This window comes from Macrobrachium nipponense, chromosome 28, assembly GCF_015104395.2.
Source record: "Macrobrachium nipponense isolate FS-2020 chromosome 28, ASM1510439v2, whole genome shotgun sequence".
Classification (NCBI taxonomy): Eukaryota; Metazoa; Arthropoda; class Malacostraca; order Decapoda; family Palaemonidae; genus Macrobrachium; species Macrobrachium nipponense.
The window spans coordinates 35,700,158-35,720,912 of NC_087217.1; the positions used below are offsets into that span (position 1 = coordinate 35,700,158).

Here is a 20,755-nt window from a genome sequence, read left to right on the forward strand (position 1 = left end):
TCAACTGTCTGTTTTTTTTGTAGTATCACTTGGTTCTTCCTTTTTGCTTACTCCTACTAAAGGCCTCTATAAAATAACTATCCAAGGAAAATTGCTTCTGCCTGCTTTTGACAATGTTCCTGAAACGACTCAGGCAAACATCATCGAACTGTGCAAGCATACGACCTGTGTAAGACTTTTTGGGGTGTCTCTTTTCTACAAATGATTGCACCTTATGAAAAGCAGCTAGAGCATCCTTAATTTCTGCCCTTCTCCTCGCCGCTACTAGAGAACTCTTCTTGAACGACGTTATGTTGCATGGCCTCCAACTCCAGATCATCCGTCGTAAGCTCCTCTTGGTGCTCCTCGAGAAGGTCATTGATGTCGTCCTCGTCGACGACCAGCTCCATGGACTTGCCGAGTGCAACGATCTCGTCAAGATCTGGTTGCGAAACAGTTTCAGGATCGTCAACTGTTTCTGAATCTGCACGTTGAATCCCTCGAAGTGTAGGGCAGATACGGCATCAGGCCAGAGTTTCCTCCACAAAGAATTCAAGGTTCGCCTCGAAACCTCCTGCCAAGCTTGATTGATGAGTCAGATGCATATTACGATATCGAAATGCTCCTTCCAAAATTCATACAAGGTGAGGTTTGTGGTATCGGTGATGTCGAAACATCTCTTGAAAAGATGTTTCGTATACAGCTTCTTGAAGTTCAAACATCACTTGCTGGTCCATGGGCTGGAGGAGAGGGGTGGTGTTAGGCGGAAGATAAAGAACCTTGATGAAAGAATACTCCGCTAGGATATCTTCCTCGAGGCCAGGAGGGTGAGCAGGGGCATTGTCCAACAACAGCAGACACTTCAGAGGGAGGCGCTTCTCTTCCAAGAATTCCTTCACTGTCAGGGAGAAAAAGAGATTTACCCACACGGTGAACAAAGATCTTGTTATCCAGGCTTTTGCATTAGCCCACCACATCACTGGAAGCTTCTCCTTTAGCACTTTGTGGGCCTTGAAGGCTCGAGGAGTCTCCGAATGATACACAAGTAGGGGCTTCACCTTGCAATCCCCAATGGCGTTTGAACAAAGTGAGAGTGTAAGCCTGTCTTACATAGGCTTATGCCCGGGTAGCTTCTTCTCTTCCTCCATGACGTACGTCCGACGAGGCATTTTTTTTTCAAAAAAGGCCAGTCTCATTACAGTTGAAGATCTGCTGAGAATTGTAGCCTTCACTGATCGTCATCTCGTCGAACGCCTTAATAAAGGCTTCGGCTGCTTTTGTGTCCGAGCTGGCTACCTCCCCATGCCGCACCACCGAATGGATGCCAGTCCGTCTCCGGAATTTTTCAAACCAACCATGAGAAGCCTTGAAATCTGGGGTTGGCGTCGATGTCCCTTCTCCTCCGTCATCTTCAGCCTGGGCAATCAAATCACCGAAAATAGCGCTGGCCTTGTGGCAGATTGCCGTCTCAGTTATCGTATCGCCAGCGATTTCTTTGTCTTTTATCCAGACAAGAAGCAGCCTCTCCATCTCGTCATGCACGTGGCTCCTCTTGTTAGACAAAATAGTCACGCCCTTGGAAGGTGTAGCTGCTTTGATGGCTTCCTTTTGCTTAAAGATGGTGCCTATCGTCGACGTATTTCGGCTGTATTCCGTAGCGATCACACTCAACCGCGTGCCAGCTTCATATTTTTTAATGATCTCCATCTTCATCTCCATAGAAAGCATCCTCTTTTTTCCGTGAACTTCAGCAACTTTATTGGGACCCATGACTACGTATATACTGTACGTAATTAAGTTATGTAGTATATGTACTAAAGTTCTCACACAACACGATAAAGTAGTACAACGAAATCACTAACTAATTTACGTTAATAAACGAAATCGTATAGAACGAACAAATTCCGCGTGTGTACGATAACGCTGGTGCGAAGCAATGGCTGAAGAAGAATGCCTTTATGTAAATGCATGATGGGAGAGATGCTGACCAATTGGAGAGCAGGATCTTATGGCGGTGACTAGCATCAGGAACCAATGGGAGAGCGGGAGGATGGTGGCGAGTCTACTCAGTTGGCGGCGTGCGAGTTTTAAAATTGTTATCGGTGGTCCAGGCGAATCTCGGGACTTTACGGCAACAACCCTTGTAACCTGAACTATTTTCATATGTAGAGCCAAAAAAATCTTTGTATTTGCTTTCTTAACTTGAATTTTTCGTAAGCTGGGACTTTCGTATGTCGAGGTACCACTGTATATTTTGAAGTAATTTTGAGATTCATGTATATGAATGATAATACACATACATACACGTAAATGATACACAAACTCATACATACATACAAATATATCTATCTATCTATCTATCTATCTATCTATCTATCTATCTATCTATATATCTATATATATATATCTATATATATATATATTATATATATATATATATATATATATATATATACATATATATATATATATATATATATATATCTATATATATATATATATATATAAGGGATTTTGGACAAAGGAAAAATCTATTTCTGGGGGAAGACCTGTGTCGCCCGGTGAAATGTCCCATAGCACTCATTTCTAGGTATAAATAAATGCTAAATATACCAGAGAAAAAAGCCATATGGAATGCTGGAGTTACTACCTCCAGCTCGCTCACCCTCATAGGGTGTCGGTATAGCACAGGGGCGAGTGGAAGCCACTACCACAGATACTTTGCCAATTAGAGGTCTCCTCTCTCAAAATCCCTCTCTAGAGAGGTGCCGTTACAACGTCTACCTTCCGCTTGCTACTACTACCTCTGCCAGAAACCCTCATTCCTGAAATACGCACCCAAGCTTGGGCCGGCTAAAGAGTGGGGAAAAGGAACAGAGAGGGATGGGTTCACCAGGCGACACAGGTCTTCCCCCAGAAATATTTTTCCTTTGTCAAAATCCATTTTCTGGGCTCGACCTGTGTCGGCCGGTGAAATAGTAGCAGAGAATTGGCCATACAAGCTCGGTAAACAAAAAATTTATATGAAAGGAAAATAAAAATTTTCTTAAAATTATTGTTTTTAATAACCAAGGTAAGAATAACAAATTACAAATGGTAAAAAGTACCTAATATGACCAAATCCATACTATCCTGGGAAAAAGCAACAGGTAATGAACTTAAAAACAAATATAATAATGAACTATGTACATGTACAGGAGTGGGTTGATGAGCAATCCATTCCGAAACAAAAGGCAGAAAGGCAGGGATTACAAGCGAGGCAGGTAGGTGAGAGTGAGTACCAAAAGATAATTAATAGCAAAATAATAAAATACAGAAATAGAGTTACATAACTAGGCCGTATCAGGGGAGACAATGTTCCCTGCAGCCACTGCCGAATATTTAAGGGCCTCTAGATTTTTCAGATAGTGGCGTTTAAATACTGTCAGGGATTTCCAACCCGTATATTTTTTAAGATCCTCGAAGTTCATATGATGAAAATAATTAACTGAGGTAGCCACTGCCCGGATATCATGGACATGAGGGACTGAATCCGGATTGGCTTGTTTAATAAAATAAAGAATTTGTTGTCTGATTGCCTTCAAGGAAACGGTTCCACCTTTCTCTCTAATAAAAAGAGGACCTGAAGACTTTTTAGAAGTTCTGCCCAGATAAGATTTTAATGTAATAATAGGATATAATGATGGGTCCTGTGGAAGGGGAACAATTTTCCATGGAGACCACCTGTTTTGTGGGTCTTCATTCTTTGCTAAGAACTTCCGATCTGTAGAGAGCAGAACTTCTTCTGATGGGAGGAAATCAATATGATTTGGTTCTCTAGAGAGAGCTGACAGTTCAGATATTCTGGCGCCTGAGGCCAGACTCATTAAAAATAATGTTTTCCTGACAAGGGTTATATATGAGCATGATTCGTTATCAGTATCTGAAGCTAACCTGAGTACGTCATTCAAAAACCAGGAGACCGTGTGAGAGCGGTCTACCGGTCTCAGACGAGCACATGCTCTAGGGATAGACGAGAAGTACGAATCTGTTAAATCAATATTAAAGCCATACTGAAATATCTTTCTTAAGGCAGATTTAGTCGCAGTAATGGTACTAGCAGCTAGGCCTTTTTCGAACAGAGTTCTAAAAAATGAAATTGTCAGATTCGTAGTCATCTTCTGGACATCTGATTCTGTTAGAAAGATGGCTAGCTTCCTTACTGCCGAATCATACTGCCTGAGTGTTGATTCTCTTTTGTCTGACTCCACGAACAGGGTGTTTAGTGGGTCAATACTAGCATCCTTCTGTGCTGCAAACTTCATGAAGTCCATAAAGTTGGGGCATTCAGAATTCTTGAGGAAGCTGACACAGTCCGAGTTTGTACTATTTGAGTCAGTTTTGGGTTGGGAAACCTGCAATAGGAGTTAGTGACACAGTAGCAGGAGGAAAAATGATTGAAGAGTCAACAGGAATCACAGGAGAAACAATCACGTTATCTTCTACTAATTCGGAAGTCTGAACATTATCTTAACTAGATCTATTTTCTGCCCTAACAGCTGCTTTCCTCTTTCTCTCCTGATGGGACCTAAAGATTTTCCATTTCTTGCCATGCCAATCAATACATTAAGCACAAGTATTCTCTTTCTTGCACTCTTGGCCTCTACATTTACTACACCTGGTATGTGAATCATAGCAGGATTTTGCTAATCTGGTGTTACAACTACCTACACAAAACCCAACGCTAGTTGTGCTAGAATCTGTCATACTGAAAATGCGCTAATGCAAAAACCAACCCAGAGTACTTCACCAAGAACTCTGAATTCAGCAACACAATCCAGTGGAAAAAAGGCTGCCTAAAACCACCGATTTGACTGGGAGCCGGTAGAAAACGAATTGAGGCACTCTGCCAGGTTGTTACCTACATATACTCCCTGGTAGTTGGCAGGGCATTCTAACTACACCGTAAGCGGAAATAGCGCTTGCGTAAATTTTCAATTGTTAGGCTGCCGTAGGTAGAAAGCTCTTAGGTATATTATTACTGGGTAAGTCCCATACACAAAAATAAAAAAATCACAATTTGTCGTAAATTGTACTTTTCCTAACTATACAAACCTGAGGTCCTTTACATAAGTTATTACTTACGGCATAGCTGGAATTACGGCCATTGAATCTTGAACAAGGTGGTTAGGCAGTAACTACCATGGGGCAGGCTAGCCTGCCCAGATGTAAACACTCCACTTTGCCTTTCGGCCCAGGTTTAGATTGAGGGGTGGCATATATGCAAAGGACCTCAGGTTTGTATAGTTAGGAAAAATACAATTTACGACAAATTGTGATTTGTTCCGACACGTAATACAAACCCTCGGTCCTTTACATAAGGAAGACTCACTGATTGGTGGGAGGAATCTGAGTGAGCCTCTAGAACTGACTGGAGTTCTGCGCACCTAGGCTACTCCTCCTGGTCGTAAGAGCGAGGAGGAGTGCCCTGCTGCCTCTGACAACTTGATCGGAGTATAGGAGCTGCATGATCAAGAGTCAGACTTCTGGGCCTTTTTGAAATGAGTGAGGGATCGTGACTCATCCGAAAAAGGGCTGTGATGAATATTTAGCGTAGGAGACATTAATGCAAAGTTCTGGGAAGGGTTTGCATTATTGTCAGTCTCCTTCCTCCCCTTGCTAGAGGAAGGAGCGGGATTGTTTCTATGATTCTGATAAGAAACATAAAAAGGATGCTTATGTATAGGCTTACCACATCAATCATCCGACCAGCCAGTGTGAGTTCGAGTCCTATCATCAACCCGAAGGACGAGGAGTGGAGGGACGAGGCATGGAAGGGGGAGAGCCAGTCACTCTCGCATCTTTCTTACCTCTACAGTTGCACACCATGGACAAGTAGCAACTTGTCCTCTTGAAGGAGCTGGGTAAGCAAACACATCTTGCAAGCATCCACCACTGGTTCAGGGAAATGAGGTTCCAAGGACCTGTGGGCAGTCCCGAAGGGAAAGAAAGATATGGTCGCAATGACCTATCCATCTTCCTGTCCGACATATCTTTGGAGTGATGTCCAGTACCCATCCACTGGTCTATCCATCTGCAGCGAAGTCTCTCGCGGTCTCGTATCCCACTGCAGCGAAGTCTCTCGCGGTCTCGTATCCCACTGCAGCGAAGTCTCTCACGGTCTCGTATCCCACTGCAGCAAAGTCTCTCGCGGTCTCATCGTCTTTGCAGTGGATAAAGACACCGACACTCCATGGTGGGTGTCGATACTTATGGGTACCGGAACACGCCAGTAGGGCAAAGTCCACAGCGTAGCTCGTGACGGTCTCGGACGCTTCGACAGCTGCCGACTGACTGCGTTCGGTTGTGTGAGACGAGCCGTCATGCATCCGAGGCGTAATCACGTGACACTCGCCTTTTGAAGGGTTATGCCGAGAGACCATACAAATCGTCTATCTTGTTGCCACCGATGCTAGAAGGCGAGATGATGATTCTCTCAAGGCATGTGCCCATCACACAAAAGTCAATTGCCTTCTAGAGACCGAGGTCCCTGATGGCAAGACAGAAGTTCTCATAGTAGTTGAATCTCAACTAAGGAGAAACAATACTATTTGCCGTTGAAGACGAAGGTGATAGGTGAATGCAGACCTACGACTTCACAGCTGAATCGAGGAAGTTAACTCTCAAGATTCAGAACGTAGAAAAGTCCCACTGATGACACCAACCCGTGAAGATGGCTTAATCCCTGTTGTTTTACAGAGGACTGAAAACACTAAACCGCCACTTCACTGCTGTTCGGTGAGAAGTTGGAATTGCAATGAAAGCGGAGCCCTTTTCAGTAATGAAAACACAGGGATTGTACTGCCTGAAGAACCGCTTCTCATGGGCTGGATCAAGGAGGACATCTATATACTTGGAGGTAGAGCTGGTAGGGTGGGGGAACAGGCGATGTCTTCCATTATTCATCTACAATTCGGGGTGGACAAAGAACAATTGCACACCTACGAATATGAGATGTATTTAGAAGACAAACTCAGATGTCTGGAAGAAATCATTCTGCGTCATCGCAGCGGCAGGTGCAATGCAGCGGGAGACTAGGCTACAGACTTCTGTTGCTGTGCGGTAAACAGAAAGATGATAACGAGTCTAGTGAGATATCTCTGTCTGAAAATTCTCGTAATGGCAAAAGGCGATGCAGTAGAGATGGTCATACGCATATGTGAGAATTCCAGCCAACCAGAGACCTAAGTCTGTGATTGCCGGGCAGAGATTTGGTTCGGTAGTCAATCAACGCAGAGGACGAGAGACAATATCCGACCGTACATCTCGGAAAGCCAGCTGGTACTGGGCTGCGGCAGGCAGGGCTGGCAGGCAGCCCATACACTGCTAGCTCTCGCTCACTCGTCATCCCGAGTTGCCAGGTAATCCATTCCAAGAAGGAATGCGTTCGGCTAGAACCATCGATCGCAAAAAAATACTCTCGAGTGTTTGCATTTTAACCGAAACGGATTTCGGTGAATGCAAATACTGAGGTGTTATTGTTGTAACAATACCACAAGTATCTCAAAATCAAAACTGGTAACTCCTGGGAGGTTTGCAGGGCAGTTCTGAGTTGCCGTTCAATTAAGAAGATACTATTCTTCTCGGTCACAACCTGTAACGTTAACTACGGTACGTGCCTACACCTCGGACAATTCAACTGATAACAGAAGCATGTTGTGAGGGCAATATTCGTAGTATATTTGTAGGTTCCTGTACATAGATCTCCAGCCTAAATTCTCTTCCATTCGAGGAACAAGAAAGCTAAAAATTCCAGGAATTCAAGCATTCGGCAAGATCCTCGATTATCGTAATAACAATTATCTGGGATTCTCGTCTTGCCCACTCTGGACCGTGGTTTCGCTCAAGTGTTTGCAGATCGTAGAAGACCAGAACACTCGGAGAGTGCTAGAAACTCTGAAGAATTCTAAGCGCTCGGCAAAACCCCCCTGAATTCGTCAGATGATCATCGGGTGGTGGTCCTCCCGATTCCCGTAGAAATCGATTATAGGGCAAGATCCTTCCTCAACGACGGGGACTTACGTCGGGTAGGACCCGAAGGTCCCCCCAGGAACGCAGTCCCCGACGCGGAATCCTACGGAGAACGCTCTGAGGATTCCTCCCCTTCTCATCGCAGCCATAGGGAGAGAGGGAATGGGGGAGGAAGATTGGACATTCTCGCTCGCCTTCCCAGAGGAACTAGCACTCGGAGAAGTGAGTACGGGCAGCAATCACTGTGCGGTGATGGCAGCTCCGAGTCTAGTTAACGTTACCGTCTGGAGAAAACTTTTTCCCGAGGAGGGTTACAAAACTCGTACTGTAGGCTAAACGTCTGCCGTCACCGTGACCGTCGTCTGGGTGGGGCTTAGCGTGCACCTGACAGGAGAGAGCCGATACCATCCTCCGACGCGTCCCAGTCCTCGTCGAGGTCGAAACCTCTCAAGAGGATCGAAGGGGGAGCCCACACCAGCCTCTGCATGTGTGGTCCAGCGGGACCGTCACGTGAACACCGGTGATGATCACTCCGAGAGCTGGGAAGCGTCATCATCCTCGCCAGCCCCCACGATCTCCAACCACTTGAGTGAGGATCTGTTGATCCCAAGACCGAACCAGGCACGTGGCCGGACCGTGAGAAGTGCATTCATCATGGTCACTCCTGTTCCCCTCGTTCCTCCTGGTGTAGCCTGAGGAGGTTGAAGGGACAGGTGAGGGAGACCTGACGCTCCTACCCTGCCTATTAACAGAACCAGTAGGTTGGGAGGACTGCAAGCGATCACCAACCCACGGAGGCGATCGAGCTGCAGGTCTGGACCAGCAGTCTTCTTGCAGAAAAGCGCTGGACCAAGGACAGAGCGTCGGTCTCTTGCGTCAGGGGAGCTGCTATGAGCGCTCCTCCCCTACCTACCAGCAGAACCGGTAGGCTGGGAGGACTGCAGGCAATCACCAACCCACGGTGACGATCGAGCTGCAGGTTTGGACCAGAGGTCTTCTTGCGGAGAAGCGCTGCACCCAGGACGGAGCGTCGGTCTCGTGTCAGGAGAGCTGCTACAAGCGCTCCTCCCCTGCCTACCAGCAGAACCGGTAGGCTGGGAGGACTGCAGGCGATCACCAACCCACGGTGACGATCGAGTTTCAGGTATGGACCAGCGGTCTTCTTGTGGAGAAGCGCTGGACCAAGGATGGAGCGTCGGTCTCTTGCGTCAGGAGAGCTGCTACGAGCGCTCCTACCCTGCCTACCAGCAGAATCGGTAGGCTGGGAGGACTGCAGGCGATCACCAACCACGGTGGCGATCGTGCTGCAGGTCTGGACCAGCGGTCTCCTCCCGGAGAAGCACTGGACCGAGGACAGTAGCGTCGGTCTTGTGCGTCAGGGGAGCTGCTACCAGTTGTGCAAGCCGTCCGGTCCTGGTGTGAGCAACAGTCAGGTGACTGGTAGTGTCCACTAACGTGGTGAGAGCGAGCACCGTCCTCTCGACGCGCCTAGGCAAGGCTGGACCCGGTGGCCAGGGGTGGGACCTCTTCCCAGCCTCGCTTCAACCATGGGTACCGGGCGATCGCTGCGATCGCCGGTCTGGCGAGAGTCACCTGAGCAACTCTTACCATCCTTCCGCTTCGTGCCTGGGTCCTGACACACTGAGCGTACTCGGTAGTCAGGACCCTGGCTGCACGGTCACCCATAGGTGACCGTACACTCAGTGACGTTTGCAAGCGAGCGGCCAAGATGGTTCCTGGTCCACAGGTGGAACCTCTGGAACCGGGAGCAGAGGTACCGGCATACCCCTACGGTCCCCGTCTTCTTCTTCCCTGGGGAAGGAGAGGACCAGCGGAAGACCCACCTGTCTCACCAGAGCGAGACAGACCCATAGAATTCTCTGTGTGAGACTCCTTGGGGGGGGGGAAGGCCACTTTCTTCTTCCTCGACTGGGGGGCCTTGGAATTCGAAGGGGAAGAGGCAGTAGAAGAAGAAGACGACGACACCTTCCTCTTCTTCCTGGACTTCCTCTTCGCCAGTTCTCTCAAGACAACCGACAGGTCCTCCATCCAGGACGGAGTTGGGGCAGTTGCAGTAACAACATGGCCAACTGCACCTGTCCGGAGGGACCTGCGGGAGCAGCAGTGGAGAGAAAGCTTCCTCGAAGAGGGTTACAAAACTTCTACCTGGCAGGTGAAGCGTCTGCCACCACCGAGACTGGTCGGTCGGGCGAACGCGACCATCGTCTGGGTGGGGCTGAGCGTGCACCTGACAGGAGACAGCCGATACCGTCCTCCGACTCTTACAAGTCCTAATTGAGGCCAAAACCTCTCTAAAAGAAAGAAATTAATTAAAAGAGGGCTGGATGGCCCGACTCCACCGGTCTCTGCGTGCACGGACCCGTGGGAGCGTCACATCAACCCTGGGTACCGGACAATCGCCGGTCTGGCAAGTGTCACCCGAGCGACTATCATCATCTTCCATTCCGTGCCTGGGTCCTGACACAGTAAGCGTACTCAGCAGTCTGGACCCTGGCTGCACGTTCACCCGTAGGTGACCGTACACTCGGTGACGGTCGCAAGCAAGCGGCCGAGACGGTTCCCAGTCCGGAGGTGGAACCTCTGGAACCGGGAGAGGAGGTACCAGCGGTGGCTGGTACTTCCAAGGTCCTCGTTTTCTTCTTCCCTGAGGAAGGAGAGACGGGCCCCGTTCCCGGAGGAATGGGAGGACCAGCGGAAGACCCACCTGTCTCACTGGAGCGAGACAGACCCTTAGAAGTCCCGTGACGAGACTTCTTGAGGGGGGGGGGGGGGGGGGAACCACCTTCTCTTCTACGGCAAAGCCTTAAAAGTCGAAGGGTGGAGGCATGAAAATATGATGATCTCGAAGAGGAGGATGACGACACTTGACGAGCTCTCTTCCTCTTCGGTTCCTCCAATTCTGCCAGACTTCTACCATCAGTAGATAAACATCATGGGGCCGCGACAGCTTCGTCCAGTGACATAACTCCAGGGTAGTAGTGGTAAAAGAATATGACTACCAGCACGGGGATCAGTACACACACTCGAGGATCAGTATCTCAACATGCTACGAGTCACAGGTACAAATCCAAGGTTAGGATAACCAATATGAAGAGCTTTCCAACCAAGACTGCTGTAAACACAATCACCACTGTCAGGCTGCAAAATAAGGAAAAAAAATTATTCAAGTAATGAGGATACTCCTCACGCATCCAAGGGCACCGCCCTCCGAAGTGAGAGGATATCCCCCAACATCAACACCATATGCCCATTCTTCTACCTTCTTCCGATAATAAGTGAAAGGACGAAGGAGAAGAGAATTACCATAAAAACAAAACAAGGACAAACCTTTGAAGTTCTCTCGATAATTCCCAAGCGTAAGCGTAATTTCCGGATGAATACATGTCTCGTTACAGGATCAATATCACTCACATTAAATACATGTCTCATCCTCTTGTTAAATACATCTCTCGTCCTCAAGCCGGTCTGAATCAGTGTTAAAGGGCGAAAGAATGTAAATAATATGTTGGTATACCTTTGCCGCCAACTCTTAATACAAGTAGAGGGGCAGTTATAAAGGCTATCACAAAGAGTGGGTTATTGTATATTAATTGAAAAACAAGGAAAAACCTTTGTTTAGTATTAATATCAAACACTGTATATACACATTATTTAAAAAACAAAAATAAACCAAAAGGATCCCATCGGGAAAAAAGATCAACGGCCAGTCAGCTGGAGCTCACAAACACACGTCTTCATTGGAAGACGGCCGAAAGCAAAGTGGTGTGTTTACATGCGGCCTGCCCAACAGTAGTTACAGCCTAACCACCTTGTTCAAGATTCAATGGCCGTAATTCCAGCTACGCCGTACGTAATTCCTTATGTAAAGGACCGAGGGTTTGTATTATGTGTTGGAACAACTATATATAAATACAGCCTAATATGATATTATGATACAATAAAGTTTGTTCATACTTACCTGGCAGATATATATATAGCTGCATTCTCTGAAGTCCGACAAAATTTCAAAACTTACGACACACGCAGTGGTCGGTCAGGTGGTTAGTACCCATTCCCGCCGCTGGGAGGTGGGTATCAGGAACCATTCCCATTTTCTATTCAGATTTTCTAGTGCCACTGTCCCCTGAGGGGAGGTGGGTGGGTACTTGATTATATATATCTGCCAAGTAAGTATGAACAAACTTTATTGTATCATAACAATATCATTTTGTTCATGAAACTTACCTGTCAGATATATATATAGCTGAATCCCACCTTTGGAGGTGGGAAGGGACAGAATAGAACTTTTAGGAAACAAATTGCATGCAGATGATTGACATCTTGGTTCCATACCTGTTAGCATAGCTGACTTCGTGATTACAGTCACCCAAGTCAGCTTCTGCTTTACTAGAGTCTCCAGCAAGGTAGTGACCTGTATAGCTGGTGAGTTCTAGATGATCTGTCAATGGGAGCGTGACCACAATGTGAGACCATATTGACCATACTATGAGGGCTAAGAAGTAAAATATCACCACCTGACCAACCTAGCCAAAGTTAAGGATGATTAACTAAAGCTAAGAATTGAGAAGTCCGCCACTGGCGGCCGACCCAACAACCATAATTAAAAGCTCCTCCTAACCATTTTCTACAGGATAGGATGAGTGCTACTTCTTGCCCACAAAATTGTGTCTGCGGACACGTATGGCCCTAGCGAGCAGCAGATCTCATATGTCGTCTTCACATCCCGCAGGTAGTGTGAAGCGAACACAGAGTTGCTTCGCCAAAACGTGGCACTCAGGATGTCACTAAGTGCCATGTTCTTTTGAAATGCCACCGAGGTCGCGATAGCCCTAACCTCGTGAGCATTCACTTTAAGAAGTTTCAAATCCTTGTTCAAGCATGACGAATGAGCCTCCTGGATAGTGCTCCTTGAAATGAACGCCAGGGCATTCTTTGACATGGGCAAGTCTGGTCTTTTTACGGAACACCACAGATTGTCCGAAGGACCTTGATTTTCTTTAGTTTTATCTAGATAAAACTTGAGAGCCCTGACAGGACACAAGACTCTCTCTGGCTCTTGCCCAATAATTTGTGCCATCCCCTTGATTTTGAAGCTCCTGGGCCAAGGGTTAGACGGGTTTTCATTCTTGACCAAGAACGAAGGGCTTAGAGAACACACCGCATTATGTCTTCTAAAGCCAACATGTCTGCTGATGGCTTGAACCTCACTAACCCTCTTTGCCGTAGCTAGAGCGGTTAGAAAAATTAGCCTTTCTGGTCACGTCCTTTAAGTTTGCAGAATGGAGAGGTTCGAAAGGCTTCGACATCAGGAACTTCAAGACGACGTCTAAGTTCCATGCCGGAAGCTTCGATTTAGCCAGTTTCGAGGTTTCCAAAAATAAAAAACCTCAAAAATGAATCGTGAAGGTCTTTGTTGTTCGACAGATCCAAACCTCTGTGTTTAAAGGCTGTCGACAACATACTTCTATATCCTCTAATAGTCGGGACTGCCATCTTATCCACATTCCTCAGACGGAGAGGGAAGACGGCGATCTGATTCACAGAGGTCGAGGTGGAGGAAAAAGCCCTTCTTCCTGCACCATCTCCAGAAAACGGCCCACTCCGATTGGTACACTGCAAGATAGGAAACTCTTCTTGCCTTGGCAATAGCACTTGCCACTGGTCTTGAAAAGCCTCTCGCTCTGGTGAACTTCTCGATAGTCTGAACGCAGTCAAACTCAGAGCAGAGAGGTTTTGTGGTACCTCTCAAAGTGGGGCTGTTAGAGTAGATCGACTCTCTCGGGAAGGATCCTTGGAAAGTGCGCTAGGAAGGACATGACCTCTGTGAACCAATCGCTCGAAGGCCAACATGGGGCGATTAGCGTCATCCTTGCTCCCTCTGATGCCGCAAACTATCTTATTACTTCTCCTAAGAGTTTGAACAGGGGAAAAGAGAATAAACATCCATCCCCGTCCAATCCCATAGGATGGCATCTATTGCTACCGCTCCCGGATCGAGAACAGGGGAGCAGTCTAGAGGAAGCCTCTTCTTCTTCGACATTGCGAAGAGATCTATCAAAGGACGCCCGTATAGTCTCCACAACTCTCAACATACTTCTAAGTGAAGAGTGCACTCGGACGTCAGTAGTTGCTGCTGCCGCCCAAGAAGATCCGCACGGACATTCTGCAAACCTGCAACGAACCTCTTGAGTATCGTTACGTTCCGTGCCTGTATTCATAACAGGCTCTCTCTCGTTAACTCAAACAGGGACCGAGAGAGTGTTTCTCCCTACTTCTTGAGATATGCGAGAGCTGTGGAATTGTCCGAGTTGATCTGGACAACTCGGCCAAAAACTCGTTCTTCGAAGAACTGGAGAGCCAACCGAATTGCTTCCAATTCTTTTAGATTATGTGCCAGGACATCTGCTCCCCTATCAAGATGCCTGACACCTCCTTGCTATCACCTTAGGTGATCCTTGACCGACTGAGAGATGTTCAGAGTCACTTCCAGATCTTCGTTGTTATTCCAGTTTTCCGGCAGGAAAAACTGGAGCGGTCTGAGTTGCAGTCTCTTCAGGGAAACAAACTTCTCCAGCGAGGAAATGGTCCCCAGCAGACTCATCCATTCCCTCACTGAGCATGTTTCCTTCCCCAATAAGGCTGCACTTTGCCTAAGTAGGTGTGCATTATTATAGTGCTATGCAGCGGTAGACTAGTACAGAATTCTGTTACAGTGCGGTAAACAGAACCGAAAAAGTCTAAGAGATATCTCTGTTGAAAAAATTCTCGCAAAGCGAAGGCGATGTTCATTCATGCATGCGAGAATTCCCCTCAATCCGAGGCTAAAGTCCGTGATTGTAGGGCAGAGATACGGTTAGTCAGTCAATCCCGCAGAAGAGAGAGATACGTAACCGACCGCGCATGCCAGAGAACCAGCTGGTATTGAGCTGCTCTACAGTGACAGCAGTCCACGTTCGCCGTCTCGCACTATTCTGCCTGAGTTGCCAGCTATTCCATTCTACAAAGGAATACGTTTGTAAGAACCATCGAGCAGAAAGAAACTTTCAAGCAGGTATATTTAAGCGAAACGGATTTTGCTAAATACAGAAGCTGAGTTGGTGTTGTCGTAACAATACCTTAATTATCTAAAAGGGAAACTGGAAACTCCTGGAAGGATGCAGGGAAACTCGATTAAATGTAATAGAATAATAGTCCTCTCGGTCTCCATCCGTAGATGTAACTACAGTATGCGTATATAACTTGAACCATACAACCGCTTAATATCAATATGACGCGAAGGTAAAATACGTAGAGTATTGTAGTCACTTGGACAGCTACATCCCTACTACATTCTTTTCTCGACGAGGAAGAGAGGGATTGGAGATCGACTGTCTTCGTTCTCTTAGGCAAGAGAACGAATTAGTCTTAGCTGAAGGAAAGCTTCAAGTGAGAACCAAGAACCGAAGAGGACAGCTCAAGCTTCTTATGTTATTGGACAGAAGACTTCATGGACGTAGTCTACAAGTCTTTTTTCCCCAAGAGCCTCAGCGAGGCAGTGAGCTATGAATGAGAGTTCTCCTGAATCTTGTCAATGAGAGCTTACCCGCTTACGTGACAGAATCTTATTGGGATCTTTGTCAATGGGAACTAACCCATTTACGTAACAAAGAGTTTTACATTTCGTCAATAGGGCTTACCCACTTACATGACAAAATGTTTATCTTGTCAATGGGGGGGAACCCACTTACATGACAGAAACTAATCCAGGAATTCGAGCATATAGTCTTCCCGATTCCCGTAGAAATCAAGGAAGGGGCAGGATTCCTGCCCAAAGACTGGGCTTACGCCAGGTAGGACCCGAAGGTTCCCCTTCAGCAGCGCAGTCCTGAACGGAGAAGAGGCGTTTCATGACACCGAAATCTGCTTTAGGTTTACTAGAGTTTCCTTCTAGATGCCAGCTCATCAGAACCAACCTGACTGCCTTATCCATGCAGGCTAAAACGCTGGATAGTTCCTCGAAAGAAGAGAGTCAGGGCTCCGAGACTGCAGGTCCAGGGCTCCGAAACACCAATCTAGGAAGTTAAAAACCTCCATCGTCCTGAACGGCCCTTTCAGATGGTGATTTAGATCTGAAAGTGTCCAGGAAACCTTAGCAGAGGACAGGAGAGACCTCCTCGGAGCGTCTATCTGGCTGGCGAAATCGTCCTGGGAAGAGGAAGGAACTCTCAAACCCGCTTCCTCTCCCGTCTCATATCAAATGCCCGCTCTTCCGCTTAACCTCGCTGGAGGAAGGGCAAAGGAAGTCTTGACTTGAGCCTTCCTAGAGTCCATCCAGTCATGGATCTTTCATGCCAGATGACGGCGAGACCGTTGAAGATGGGTTGAGGGAACAGATGACTCGACAGAGGGGAGAACAGCGACTCTGCCCTCTTTCCATAACCTCCCCTCGGCGGAGGCAGGGCAAAAGAAGTCCTGCCTTGGGCCTTCCTAGAATCCATGCAGTCAGGGACTTTCTTGAAGGTTGCCTACAAGAAAGAGGCGTCGTCATCTTCACAAATACTGGCGCTTTTCTCGTCTTCGACGAAGCCAACTGCGAAGGAGGAGAGCAAGGGGGCAGAAGCTGAAACTTGTCGTTGTAGTCGGATGATGACGACGCAGCAGGTTCTTCTTCGTCCGAAATCTGCGACTGATCAGAAGACTTTTCCTCACCCACGGGATCAACAGAAGAGTCCTTAAAAGACCGTGAAGCAAATAAACCTTTCCAAAGATCAGCGAAAGGGGCGTCTTGCCGAGTGTCCTGAAGAGCGTCCTTGTGAGCGTCCTGAAGAGCGTCCTGAAGAGCGTCCTCGCAAGCATCCTGAAGAGCGTCCTTGCGAGCGTCCTGAAGAGCGTCCCGATGGGTATCTCGACAAGCGTTCTGAAAAGCGTCCTGACGGAACGCAGCAGCAGCAGAGGCGTCATAGCGAGCAGCCTGAGAAGCGTTCTGGAGATCCGCACGCCGAGCGTCACGAAGATGAGCGCGTGGGGCGTCATTGCAAGAAGGCAGGCGATCGTAGCCACCACGATCCTTACAGTTCAGAGATCGTCCTGCATGACGTTTATACCAAATGCCTGCTCTTCTCGACACTTCTAGATACTCTGCACTCCTTATGAGGGGATAAACAGGCTCTCGAAGGCGACGAAACCGAGGAGGGCGACGAACGAGGAGAGGGAGACTGCCTAGAACTCTTGATAGGCAGCCTCGAATGCTTCCTGCGGCGACGCGGCTCTACTTCTCTCCTAGCAAAAAACGAGGCCAACTGTTGTTGCATAACCAGGAGAATCTTCTTAGACGGAGAAGATTCCCGATCAGGAGAAGAGCTGATCCTGTGAGAAGACGAGGGGTGAGGGGACGCCTTCTTCCTTCTCACAGGAATAATGTTAGAGCGATCTGGGCGCTCAAAAGCGTCCCGCTCCGATGACGTTCTGTTTCTCTTCTGCGGTGGAAAGTCGTCAAAATGTTCAGGCGACAAATGCAACGCATGACGAGAGAGAGGACGCAAAGCGTCCTCTTCTATAAAGCTTCTCTTTAGAGGGCACGAGTCCTTCCGAGAGCTCCCACCACTGTGCGGGGAGGACGCCTCGGAGGACGAGAAGCAATCCTTCAGGATTCGTGCACGTGCACAATCCTTGGCAGCCTGGGAAGCATCTTCAGGTCCTGCCGAAGGGACGCCAGATCGGTGGGGAGTCCCCGTAACCCTCCTTCGGCTTTCGACTTGCCCACTCCCTTGTCCTGGGAGTCCGACAGAGGTCCAGGCCTAGAGGCATTATAGGGCCGATCTGACGCCCCCTCCACAACACTAGGGGCACTAACAACATCACCATACTTCACAACACTGATTGGAGAGCGAGCACTTTAGATTCCAAGATAAGGAAGGAATCCACAATACGTAACAGAAAGGGCATTACCTCTCGCAGACACACTCAAGGCCCGTAGGCCATACCAAAGGTTTAGGTAAAACAAAGTCTACAGGAAGGTTAGCAGGTTCACTACCCTGACTTCTGTTTACTGATGCAGTCTTGGAGGAAGACCTCCTGTTTCTATCACGCTCTAATTTGCGTACATACGAATAATACGTCTTCCCTTCGAAATCTGTCAACTCTCACACTCCTTACATCAATCTTTCAACAAAGAAACATGGCCCGTACACCTCGTGCATACCAAGAGAGAATCTACCAAAGCTTTCGGTAGCCTCACCTTACTCCTTGCAGACAACACAATCTGAAACTAGCCGAACTAGATTCAGACATCTTATGCAAAGAACAATCAAAGCCAAATTCAAATCAATCTATGATAGCATATGCCTAGCCACAAATCCAAGTCAATAAACCAAAAGAAAAAGACAATTAGGATACTTAAGCAGCAATGAAGTTTACAAAATCCTAAGATGGAGGTACTGAAAACAGGTGTTGACAGTACCGGCAACAAAGAAAATCTGAATAGAAAATGGGAATGGTTCCTGATACCCGCCTCCCAGCGGCGGGAATGGGTACTAACCACCTGACCGACCACTGCGTGTGTCGTAAGTTTTGAAGTTCTGTCGGACTTCGGAGAATACAGCTATATATATATCTGACAGGTAAGTTTCATGAACAAACAATAATGCCAATACATATTAATCCTAAGGGTAATGGACACTCAGATCCCTCAAGCTTTTAGTCATATGCACCCTCTGCAGGAGAAGGCAGCCCACCAGATCCCTCAGGCGACTGTTTGACCCCCAAGAATATGACTGGTCGGGACCTAAGACCAAACCTGGAACATGCATCCTGGTGGAAGGTCTCAGCAGAGTTAGGACGAGCCCAATGCTCGCCTTTGCATCTACAATACTCCCACTTGCCAGTCGCAGACAAAGAAGCAGACACATCACTGAAGATGCGTGTGGGGATACCATGTAGGTAGAAGCCAGACAGCCTGGGGACATTATGACCATAGAAGTTGTCACGATGAGTCAAGGTAGTTACATGGTTCAACTTCCCTGGAGAGGTAACCAAGCAGAGCAGGAACACTAGGCTCTCTCGACTGACTCAGGGATGGTCACAACTTGAGCCTGTCAGTCTCCAACGCACCTGAAAAAGAAGTCGGGTTAGTATATGAATCTTCCTTCTTTCCTGAAAGAGAAGGCTTGGCAGAAGGAAGCCTTAAGAGATATGCCAGAATGACTATCCTCACCCTATTGGAGGCTCTCTAACCAAAAACTTGTTCAGCAAGAGCACTCAAAGAAGCTTGGAAGCATCTTGGAAGGAGGAAGAACAGTATCAAAAGCTCCCTTGGTGTTGTAGGAGGAACATTACTCATTTAAGGACATGAGAAAACTTAAGATTCCTTCCCCTTCTGCAATGCAAACTTGATCCATTGTTTAGATGATCACACTCCACACTCCCAACAAGGACCGCTCCAGTTGCAGTACATGCTTCCTACAAGACACAGAGAATGAGGGTTTACTTCCTCTGATTAAAAGAACCTTCTGCAGGGCATGCCTCGTGATAATCACAGGCTTTATTTTCTTAGATGAAGCAAGCTTAGGAGAATGATGGGTCTGCTTTTTATTACTCATCATCAAGCATACAATCTGATAAACAGGAAAATACTCACAATTTATTCTGAATACAAGGCTAAACAACTGAAGTTGGGTAGGTGGAGGGGGACATCTGTATACGATGGCGGTCTGGCAGTCAAGTGCAAAGTGAGGTGCAGACCAAAAGGTGTGTGACACTTTCCACTACCTGTCAGTAGTAGTTAACTACCCTGTAATCAAGTCTGAATAGTAGCTTTTTCCAGCTTATGCTTGAAGCAATCTCTTATGAAAAGAATGAAAATTTGTATTCATGTAGGAACTTTCAATTTAATGGAGTGTGATCAATAAAAATTCAAGAAAAATATTGTGATCATTATGTTCTCACCTTCACTTCCTGAATCATCCGAGTCAAAATACACATCATCATAAAACTTGTCATTGTCTCGCACCATTTTACAATCAGCAGTGGCACAGCTTGAGCTACAGGCAACATTGGGTGATGCATCATTTGATGCTGTCTTGGAAAAAGATGCTTTATGCAATTCTAATGTCGATGAAAGTTCAGATTCAACTTCTCTCTCAAAATCATCTACCACCTCACCTTCCCATTCTATGGACAAACAAACATAAAATTATTCAATATCTAAAAAATACCACAATCTTATTTAACTTATTTGTAATATCTGGAAGGTAAATTTAGAAGTGAGATGAGCTATTACTAACCAAAATCCTCCCAATCAGCAGGGGAAACCCTATCTTATATGGCTTGGATATTGCCAGACACCTTGATATACTTAAGTAATTTTCACTAGCATTCTAATCAGAGGGGCCAAGAGAAAGTTAAACCCATTGTGGAAAAGAAAAATTTTGTAAACACCCATACATTATTTAAAATGACATTTTTATAATAATATAGTTTCACTTATACTTACCCGGTGGTTACATCTAGCTGTCGTCTCCTGACGTCACGGCAGAATTTGAAATTCGCGGTAGCGCTAATGGTTTGACAGGTGATCCCTCTACTCCTGCCCTCTACCGGGTACCAGGAACCATTCCAGCAATAAGTCAGAAGTTTCATGCCTACCTGTCCATATGAGGGGAGGAGGGCGGGCTTCGTGATGTAACCACCGGGTAAGTATAAGTGAAACTTTATATTATTATAAAAATGTCATTTTCACTTATATAACTTACCCGGTGGTTACATCTAG

At 46.9% G+C, this 20,755-nt stretch overlaps 1 protein-coding gene across 1 annotated transcript in view; it reads right to left on the reverse strand.

Annotated features, from left to right (window-relative positions):
- Window positions 1-20,185, reverse strand: part of LOC135201665 (E2F-associated phosphoprotein-like) — a 153,033-nt gene extending 132,848 nt beyond the window's left edge. The window contains exon 1 of the mRNA XM_064230777.1: window positions 19,933-20,185. Coding sequence (XP_064086847.1) covers window positions 19,933-19,999 — 67 coding nt within the window. The 5' untranslated portion in view covers window positions 20,000-20,185. The remainder of the gene's footprint in view (window positions 1-19,932) is intronic.
- Window positions 20,186-20,755: the final 570 nt, after the last annotated feature.